At 47.5% G+C, this 10792-nt stretch overlaps 1 protein-coding gene across 1 annotated transcript; it reads left to right on the top strand.

Annotated features, from left to right (window-relative positions):
- The first annotated feature begins 235 nt into the window (after positions 1-235).
- bcap31 (B cell receptor associated protein 31) lies at positions 236-9757 on the top strand. The gene is made up of 8 exons (XM_067240092.1): positions 236-364; positions 1594-1703; positions 2264-2364; positions 2673-2817; positions 5449-5584; positions 8177-8312; positions 8390-8490; positions 9579-9757. The coding sequence occupies exons 2-8, from the start codon at positions 1612-1614 to the stop codon at positions 9615-9617; spliced, it is 750 nt and encodes a 249-aa protein (XP_067096193.1). The 5' UTR covers positions 236-364; positions 1594-1611; the 3' UTR covers positions 9618-9757.
- The last annotated feature ends 1035 nt before the right edge of the window (positions 9758-10792 follow it).

Raw genomic sequence — 10792 nt, 5'->3', positions numbered from 1 at the left:
TGTGTCTAGTGCATTGCAATAACCAGTAAATAACGTGAAACACAATAAAGATAGAACTGCTAGATATTCACTTGCAAACTCTAATTCTTTGCATCTGCTTTGTTTGCTTTTGTAATTTGAATCAATGTTGCCTAGGTTGATGATGACGCACTGGTCTGTGCGTGATAAACTGACGACATCGTTTAGCAATGCCACCGCTGTCCAATCAGATTATTGAATGATTTGGCACGAAGCAGGAAACCGGAAGTCTATTGCAGGAAAAATAACATAGCTATTAGCTAAGTTTTTGACAGTTTGTTTCAGCGCAGAGCTGTGGCTTGTGACGAACTACTCGGTGCCGTGCAATAATCCCGTATTATTCTAGGTGAGTATTGCCAATAGCCTCTTCCTTTATTATGAGTTAAATGCGTAGCTAGCTAGAAACATACTAACGTGGTCACATCGTTATTATGGTGCGAGTCGGAAGCTGGCTAGTTTCTACTCTTGACTAAACACACGTCATCGGTGTGTGCTAGCTAGTTAGCTATCTAGTACTCAACTAAACGGTTGGATTTAAAACAATAGACATTAAATATGAATAATGTGAAGCTAGATAAGGTTTAATAGTATCTTGTTATCTGTATGGCATGACGACATCTAGCTAGCTTAGTACTTTTAAGCTACGTGGTAGGAAATTTAACTGGCTACATTATAGGTAGCTGGCTGGGGGAAGTTTACATTTAGTCATTTTGCAGACGCTCTTATCCAGAGCGACTTACAGTAAGTACAGGGACATTCTCCCCGAGGCAAGTAGGGTGAAGTGCCTTGCCCAAGGACACAACGTCATTTTTCACAGCCGGGGAATCGAACTGGCAACCTTCAGATTACTAGCCCGCTTCCCTAACCGCTCAGCCACCTGACACCCTTCAAGTTAGCCTGATAGCCAGCTAACATTAAAGTAGTTAGGGTTAGCTTGCTGCTTGACATAGTTATCTTTCCTACCATGTCATCGATTTATTCAGTAATGTTAATAACTCAACCGGTAAGGAGGATGAGAACCAGGACCTGAGTGGTACTGGTCCCTGCTGACGTGAGATGGAGCTGTTGCTCAATTTCCTTTAACCCCGTCAGAGGAATGCGGGAGCTAGGGGGAGTCAAGCAGCAAGAGCTACTTCTCATGGTTACATCATAATCACAAGATAGCTCGGGCACTGGGAGTGCTGCTCAAACACTTCTTTGCTGTCGCCATAAGATGTCTTTCTATTCCTTATCTGTTACTCGGTCAGAGGTTAGTGTGTACGGGTCCATGCCCCTCACTGATAAAGCTTTTAGCAAGAGCATAGTGCCTGTGATGCAAGTACACTGATGTCTCAATCGCTACATAAATAAGAACCAGTGGGATTGGAAACCCAGTGATGTTTTAAAGATTCTTTCATATTCAGTATAGACTAGGTTTGTGTATTTATGCTTTATATGCAACTTTGGTCAGGCTATCTGGTCCAGTCAGGAAATATTTTGTTTGATTACCTAAAAATTCAGTGTTACTGACACATCTGTGAGTAGATTAATAAGGATTTGTCAATAACATCTTTGCCATGGTATCTGTACCTGCAGCCTCTCCCTGCCTTGAGGATGAGCCTCCAATGGACAGCCGTAGCCACCTTCCTCTACGCTGAGGTCTTCTTTGTCCTCCTGCTCTGTATACCATTCATCTCCCCCAAGAGGTGAGCCCTGGCCTGGCCTACTGTCCCTGGCCTGGCCTCCTCCCCCTGGCCGGCTGTCTGTTCTGGTCTGGGGTGGATTGACTACTCTGGCCATGCCCTGGTCTCTGTCCTTAACCCTTGTGTTTGTGCGGTTTCCGGTCTATGAAGACAGTCTCTTTGGATGACTCCATTGTGGTGCATTCCAAACACACCGTATCCATGGACACAGATGTTTGGTATTTCTCCAGTGTCCACAGCAGTCTGTCAGCCAACATGTAGAAAATGTAGTTTCTTGATTGACTACGGATGTGTGGTCTTATGACTGTCCTTACAGAACCAGGATCTATAAACAAACACATTACAAGTACACACTACAAGGCTCCTGCCATACCAGGGCACCAGTTATTTACAAAGATGGAAAGTCATCGAGTTAGTCATTGTCATTGTTGTTTTCTCGTGTAATGACATAATTGCTAGCTCTAGGGTGGGTGCATTGGACAGCTTGTGTGTACATGTAAGATAGCCTGGCACTTCATGCCCCTGACCTCCATCTTCTTCCTCCCATGTTTTTGTGTTCCCAGATGGAGTAAGATCTTCAAGTCTCGGCTTCTGCAGGCCATTGCTAACTATGGCAACAGCTGGTTCATGGTGGCCATAGCCATCCTGGTGTTCCTGCTCATTGGTAGGTGCTGCCTGGTGACTCACCAGTCTTTTAACCAGCCAATCCCTAAGGAGCCAGCATTCCAGACATATATATAACCAAGAGGGCCTGCCAGTGAGCCATGGAAGAATGTCTTTAACAGATTAAATGTTAAGGCATCTGTAGACGAATGGTGCCCTTCTGTTTCCTGTAAGATACTGCTGGAACTTTCCTTCTCTTGATGCCTGCAGTATAGGCTGCCATCAGGATGTCTGTCTGCTGTGTGTGAAGGCCTCTAAGACATGTTCTAGGTTCCTCGTGTTGACGATCTGTGTTCTCCATGTGTGTAGATGCGTTCCGAGAGGTGAGGAAGTACAGCGTGACAGAGAAGGTGGACCTGACCAACAACCCCGTGGCCATCGAGCACATCCACATGAAGCTGTTCAGAGCCCAGAGGAACGAGTACATTGCCGGCTTCGCTCTGCTGCTCTGCCTGTAGGTGCCCCCTGACCCCTCCGTCCACCTCTCCACCTGGAGGTGCCCCCTGACCCCCTGCCCCCTCCATCCACCTCTCTACCCTCCTCCTCTCACCATCCCTGCGTCGATACTCATGCATTTCTTCTCCACCAACACGCGTCTCTCCTCTTCCACTGGTTCAGTTCTAGAATGTGGCCTCAGCTTGCTGCCCTGTCATGGAATGTCGTGTGTTTCAGAATGTTGGAACATGTGACTTCAGGCACTACCACACCAAAGTGTTCTAAGACCTGAGCTTCCCTCATATACCCTCAGGGAACTAGACTACCGTTTCTTATAATCTCTGACCTATTGCCACTGACCTGTGGAATTTGCCATCAAAAGTCACTTATCGTTACTGTTTTTGGTAGTTGTGCTAACTGTTGCATTAGCGTTATTTTGAGAATTACTGGAATGCGTAACAGCTGATAAGAGGCTGAGGCCGCCAGGGTCACATAAAACAGATAAAATGGTTTTGAATGAAACGCTTATATTGAGACTGCTTTCTCTGTTTATAAAACTTTCCTTGTTAAGTGGCAGTTTAACAACCAATGTAAAACTGCTAATGACGGCATTGGCTGTTGTGTCTCAAAGCTGGAACTGGTCTGTTGGTCTGTTGAGTACTAGATGCATGCCTGGTTCTTTTTCCTGTGTTGGGTCGTCTGTCATCTGCATCGTGTAACAGTTACAGTAGGGATGGAAAGAATGCCTGCTGGGGGAAGGGTGTGTGAGAGAGATTGACATTTTCCATTCAAGTCCCCTCAGAAGTGTAAAGCCTGAGCGAACCGGATTGGTTGAGCACACTGACGATGCCACTAATTGGTTCATAGTGGTCTGTTGTCATAGGTCTGTTGTAATGGTGTCCAGTCTGCATATCTTGGCCATACTGGGAGGCTGAGGTATTCCTCTGAATGGCAGGCTATTCTTAGAGCCCGGACGAGCCTGGGCTGGTTACTACAACTGTGTGTTGTTACTCCACTGTTGAAGCCAGGGCCTGTCTGAGGCTAGGGCTGAGATTGGCCCAGGGGTTCTGTCTCGGCTCAGCTAGAGAAAATGTAGAGGGTCTCTGAACTACTACAGCTATGTAGGGGTCATGGTTTCCAAGCCAGGTTTCCTGTTTTGGGTGTTTGTCCTGGTAACCATCAGGACAGCTGGGGACTGAACAGCCAGGCAGCATGTGATCAGCAACTGGTGATGAGTTAAATATAGACCTGGGCTAGATAGATGTCACACAGTCTGTAGGCCAGGGCCAGGTCAGGTTCCACTGCCAGTCCTGGTGTTAGGAACGCCTACTCATACAAGATGGAATCTGTGAGCATCAGCATCAACACTACATGTTCTGGGTCTTTATAAAGAAGCTCTAAGACACTAAGACATGTGGGACATTTCAAATGCAAGCTACATGTCCCCGGGGTACAGATTTAGTAAATGTATGTGGCCGCTGGCCAGTGCCAGCCCGTGTTTGGTGGGCTGAAGCTGGTGTATTCATGTCTTCCCACTGACGTCTGCTAAGCCACTCATCCATCACTCCTGGTAGGTTGGTGTTGGTGTTCTGTAGGAGACTGGTTCAATGCTACACATGCTAATGCTACCTGCTACTGAGCCAGGTCTGTGGTAGGCCATTCATTTGTACACGTCTGTACCCTGTAGTGGTTCATTAAGATCTTGGCTCCTCTGTTCCTGTAGCAGCCCAGGGTTTTATTGCAAAGAAAGCAGACAAGCGAGCTTGACTCATTAGCCCAGTTTGTCAGTCTGAGAGGAGGGTAACTGTAGAACAGGAACTACTCCTGTGCCAGCTCCCAAGCCCTCACCCCCAGCCTCTGCCCCCTCACCCCCAGCCTCTGCCCCCGATCCCCCAGCCTCTGCCCCCGATCCCCCAGCCCCCTGCAGGGTGACTTTGTAGCTGAAGTGTAGAGGATATACACTGTACAAGTAGTCACAGGGAGCCCTTCTGCTTCTATATTAGGTGCAGTATGATGAGTGAGGACTGTCACGTTATGGGACTTATTACATTACAGCTGAGTGCACATCCCTGCCAGGCAGGTCCTTTCTGTGTCCCAGATACTGTGAAACCTCTGTGATACGGTCTGTGATACGGTCTGTGATACGGTCTGTGATAAGGCTGAGATAAAATAGGTCTTTAGCTCTTGGCTTTTGTACCAGCCAAGTAAGGCTCTCAAACTAGTCTTGTTGTTTTTTGATGACAAGGTTTAAATATAAAAAGAACTGGCAAATATGTTAACAGTGTTATTAATACTGTAGCCTTTCTGCAGGGGTCATCATCCTTGGTAAGTTCAAAACATCAAGAGTTCCTAGAAGCTTATTCTTATTGTAATTTAAGACGTGGTCCAGCCACAGGGATGAGCTGTAATGTCAGATGTGGCCCTATTGGACTTTAACCTTTCAAGTCAGAACTGCTGGCCTTTAGTCACTGAGCTGTCCCCTATGTTGTAGCTTGTCATGGCCAGATTGTTCTGAGCAAAATGTTCTTTCCTGATCCAAGACAGAAAGCATAATACCTACTTTACTCAAACACCATGGCCTTACTCCACAGAACGCGTCAGTTAGAATGACCTCCCTGTTGTGACACCCTCCCTCCCTCTGCTCCCCCAGGCTACTGAGACGTCTGGCCACCCTCCTGTCCCAGCAGGCCACCATGATGGCATCCAACGAGGCGTTCAAGAAGCAGGCAGAGAGCGCCAGCGACGCCGCCAGGAAGTACATGGAGGAGAACGACAAGCTGCAGGAGGTACCTGCTGAGTGGGGGCTTGTGGGAGTTGCGGTTGTCCTGCAAGTCTGTATTTCAGGGCCATGTGGCCGAAAGACAAGTAAAGAGAATTTTAGAGGGGGGGGGAGGTAGTATATGAACACAGCTGCCACAGGGGGGCGCCAGTCTTCCTGCTGCAGGAGACAGGACAGGGCCCAGCCAGGCAGGAGACACTCCTCAGACAGGCCTGTCTGCTGGTCGATAGGCCTGACACTGATGACCTGTCTGCTGAGGAAAGGGGTCAAGGATGTCAGGAATGGTTGAAATCATCTGAACTTCCTCCATCCGACACATAATGCTAATGAAACATTTGCACAGTATTTTCAACCAGTTTGTTGCGATTTGAGACAATGATATATATATATATATATATATATATTAGTATGTAATTCACCCTGTGTGTCTTGTCTGTCTGTGTTTGCGCGCGTGTCCACCTCCACCGCCCCGATGTGACAGGGCGATAATTCAAACGTCGATATGGGGCGTGAACCCATGCCTTGAAGGTCAGCGTGCACGTGAATGTGCATGTCACCTGCCAGTGTGCACGTGAGTGCGCTCGCCTGTCCAGGATGGCCACATGGCCTCATCCTTCTCCATAAGCGCCCCCCTCCGCCTGCCTGCTGCCAGAAGCAGACTGCCAGAAGCAGACTGACATCCAGGATGCCCTGACGCAGGCTGCTGTCCTCTAGGTTTCTAGGTCTGCTCACGTTAACGTGTTTATGGAAAGCTACTAGGAAGTGTTTCACCGGGATGGCATGCTACCTTTTGAGGCTCCCGTCTGACCCAGGAAGGGAGCAGGAACGAATCATTCGCTTCATGTGTTCCCTGACTCCATGCAGGCCCAGACGTGTGTTTAGAAAGGTACAGTTATCTCTGCCCAGCTTCTGGGTCTGCAGCTAGCAACTACCAGGCTGACCCATCGAGCTATCCTCGGCCCTGGCCCCTAATTATCCTGTCTTTTACCTCTGCGCTGTTCGTGTCACTGTGCTACTGGTTAATAGCTGTCTTTCTGGCTATTGGTCCCGTGGTGAGTGAGTGTGCGTGTGTGTGTGTAGATTTGTGATGATGTCAGAGTGTGTGTGTGTAGGAGCATCAGCAGCATGTTGACATAGTTACTGTGAGTCTCCTCGGCGATCTCAGCCACCGTCTGCTGGGGTACACCTTTCTAGAACAAACAACTAAACTGGGTCCTGTGGATGGAACACACCGCAGAACTGTGTGTTCCGTAGATGGAACACACCGCAGAACTGTGTGTTCCGTAGATGGAACACACCGCAGAACTGTGTGTTCCGTAGATGGAATACAATGCAGAACTGTGTGTTCCGTAGAGGTATGGTATGGTGGCACGGTGCCTTGCTCTGTTGCCTCACGGCAAAAAGGTCCTGCATTCTAGTTAGCATGTCCTGTGGTCCTGGGTTTCCTCCACAAAATATCCCCAGTATTAAAACATGCAGAGCAGATGGGGCTCCTGCCCAGGTCCCTGACCGGACCCCAGGACCGGGCTGAGCTCTTGGCCCCCGGTTGAGATGGCTGATGGGCCCAGGTCGTCTTCTGAGGAAGGACAGCAGGATGGGAGGAAAGCAGAGAGGGAGTCCGCAAATACTCAAGCATGTGTGTGCATGTTGGAGTCACCACTCCCTGTGTGTGTGTGTGTGTGTGTGTGTCACACACCGCAGGATCAATACATTGTTGTATTGAGGCTGTTTAGATGAGTCAGACAGAGAGACAAATGAACCAAGCTGTCATCTTCTCCCAAACAGACGAGATATAACATCACCAAGATGCAAGATTTAACATGAGCTATTACACCGAGAACTGTTTCAACCTTTGCTTATACTTTTTGTGTGTGTGCGTGCATCAGCCTGTCGTGCTGATCTGATGACTCACAGCTAGTCTGCCTCCTCTCTGGGTGATGTGGTGCTGCTTGTATGACTGGACCCACCGTGGTTTTCCAAGGATGTGGAACTAATCATAGAAGACTTCTTCATAAGGCTAAACTGTCGGGTACTTTCCTGAGTGTGTGTGTGGGTGTGTGCGTGTTTGTGTGGATTGATTTACATTTAGTCATTTAGCAGACGCTCTTATCCAGAGCGACTTACAGTAAGTACAGGGACATTCCCCCGAGGCAAGTAGGGTGAAGTGTCTTGCCCAAGGACACAACGTCAGTTGGCATGACCGGGAATCGAACTGGCAACCTTCGGATTACTAGCCCGACTCCCTCACCGCTCAGCCACCTGACTCCTTAGATTGATGGGTGGGTGGGGGCTCCAGTAGCAGCTTACCTACAGTGTCCTTATCTAGGGTGGACTCTAAGCCCACCCTAGATAAGGACAGATGGCTATCTGCTTACAGGAGCCGTTAAGCTGCAGGGATCTACCTATGTTAGTCCACACCATCCATCCACCTCCATCACCATTGGTTGCAATAAAGCATGCTGGTTATTTAATAATAACATTGATGATTGTCCTCCATCTCTTTGTGTGTGTGTGTGTGTGTGTGTGTGTGTGTGTGTGTGTGTGTGTGTGTGTGTGTGTGTGTGTGTGTGTGTGTGTGTGTGTGTGTGTGTGTGTGTAGAAGCTGCGTGATGCTGGTGTTGACATTCCGGAGGTGGGGAAGAAGGGATCAGGGGGAGGAGGAGTGGAAGAGGAGAACAAGACTCTGAAGACCGAGGTCAAGTCACTGAAAGAGGAGCTGGATGCCACCAAGAAAGGTGACTGCCAACACCTGTGTGTGCGCGCAGGGCAAGGATGAAATGTTCATATTAATAATACTTGTGCGTGTGAACAGCCCTGCAGAAGTCTGACAGTGATGTGAAAGCTATGAAGAAACAGGCGGGGAACCTGACTGTGGAGTACGACCGCCTACTGGAGGAACACTCCAAGCTGCAGGTTGGTGCTCAAGTCCACCTCACATTTACACACACACATCCCTCTCTCTCACAAACACACACACACAGTCCCTCTCTCTCACACACACACACACACAGTCCCTCTCTCACACACACACACACACACACACACAGTCCCTCTCTCTCACACACACACACACACACACAGTCCCTCTCTCTCACAAACACACACACACAGTCCCTCTCTCTCTCACACACACACACACACACACACACAGTCTCTCTAATATAAACCCACATAGGTTTGAGCAGCATACCCTATACCTCATCAAGTAAGCTTTCCCCAGCACCTTCCTCCGTTTGGCCTTTAGTGGGGGCGGGATCAGCCATGCTGGAAGCACGACATGAATGAAGAGAGTTTGCTTACAGTATCAGTTTGACACAACACCATAAATCTCCTACGTAAAATAGGTGTTGCATTTCTATCACTCAGCACGCATGCACACACAAAAACGAACTCTTGAACACACACACACACACACACACTTTGCACAATTCCTAGAATAGCATGTGTATATTTGTTTTATTTACAGTTTTTGTATTTGGCAAGCAATGCAAATGTCAACAGGTGTTCTAGTGCATGTGCTGTGGACATGTTTCTCCCCACATGTACTCCCCTGTTATGCTAGCACTTCTGCTAGGTAGCCTAACATGCTAGTCAACATATGCTAGTTTGTGAGCCTGCTGTGTTAGCCTGCTCTGAAAACTATCTGCTACAGTAGCATGTTTTGAAGGTTGACCTTTTTGGAAGTGTTCCCTCCCTCAAGGTCAAACTCTCTTCTGTATCACTTGGAAGCAAATCAGAAGAACATACCTTTTAAACTGTGTATCTAAACTTTAGGGGTGGGCGATTCAGTCTTCTAGCAATTCACAACGATTCACAAATTATTATTTTATTTTATTCTTTTTATCTTGAATCGATTTTTAATCGAATCGTAAGTAAGTAAGTCGAATCGAATCGTGACCACAAGAATCAAATTGTGAGGTACCAAAACATTCCCACCCCTACTAAACTTGTCTCTCCTTTTCTCCCCCCCCCCCCCCTGTTTGTATCCCCCCCCCTCCAAGGCCTGCATTGATGATCAGCAGGACAAGAAATCCAACTAATGAGGAAGATGAACAATTCCTGTATTATTCTTCATCATCACCAATACTGTCAACAACATTCATACCACCTTCACTTTCTGATCTGTGAAAATCACTGGGTTCTAATTACCCAGGATTTGAAGGGGAAGCTGTCATTCTGACCACTTGGACTGCTTCAGAGTTTTATAATTCACTTCTTTATCTGTGAAAGCTGTTATTTTGAGGGTTTTTTTAACCATTTGTAACTGACAATGTCCCATTACTAGAGGGAATCCCGTTCAGAGCAGGAGGAATGTGAGTCAGCCTTTTTGTTCTGGTGCTTAGAAGTTCATTGTAATATAAAATCTTGTCTGTCTGTAGAGAAAGGACCACAAGTTAAAAGTGAAGAGGGGGGTGCGAGTGTGATGACAGTTAGGAAGCTTGGCTTCTCGTTTTTTCCGTCACGGTTTATATCACCGTTTTCCTTTCTTGGAATATATCTTGTTTTCTGCAATTAAAAGGTTTACGTTGCCTTATGTTTTTTGCTTGTGGAGGCCAGGCGGAGTGACTCAATGGTGCATATGTGTGCTTCTACGTGTTAAGGGGCACGGTGGGATTGGATATGCTTTAGGGGAGGTCTCAGAAACACAGATTGTTTTATTTGAGTTATCTATGGAAACGTCCCTACTCAGTGTTTTTTTCGTCCATCTTTTTGGGCTTTGTGTGAATGTAGATTTTCAATATTCATAATAGTAATCTTATTATGCTCTTGCTTCATTCCGATGGTGTGCTGCAGCCAATATCCTGTCAGCAGCTCACTTCCTCTGCGTCCTGCTACAATGTCTTGAGGGACAGAAGCCCCTAGCTTTGTGCTGCACTGTTTGACGGTTTACTGGCATTGTCAATCCTCTCACTGACAACTTTGGCGGTCTTCGATTGGGTCAGTTTTAAGGTTAGGCCTCTCCTCAATAGAAGCATGGCGTCAAGCGGCTGTTTTTCCTGCTGCTCTTCTGGACCCGCAGGAAGTGACCTGTGTACCAGGCTCTCATGCCACGGCTCGCTGCAGCTCCACTCTGGGCTGCTTTCAGATTCTCACAAGTCAGATTCTCACAAGTCAGATTCTCACAAGTCAGATTCTGACTTGTCACATATAGCGGCCATCTTTGGCTTCATTCTAACTGGACGGCATCTCACGAGAAACTGTCAGGTGTCGTGTT

This window comes from Osmerus mordax, chromosome 7 (assembly GCF_038355195.1).
Source record: "Osmerus mordax isolate fOsmMor3 chromosome 7, fOsmMor3.pri, whole genome shotgun sequence".
Taxonomy (NCBI): domain Eukaryota; kingdom Metazoa; phylum Chordata; class Actinopteri; order Osmeriformes; family Osmeridae; genus Osmerus; species Osmerus mordax.
This window is presented reverse-complemented; position numbering and strand designations above follow the sequence as displayed.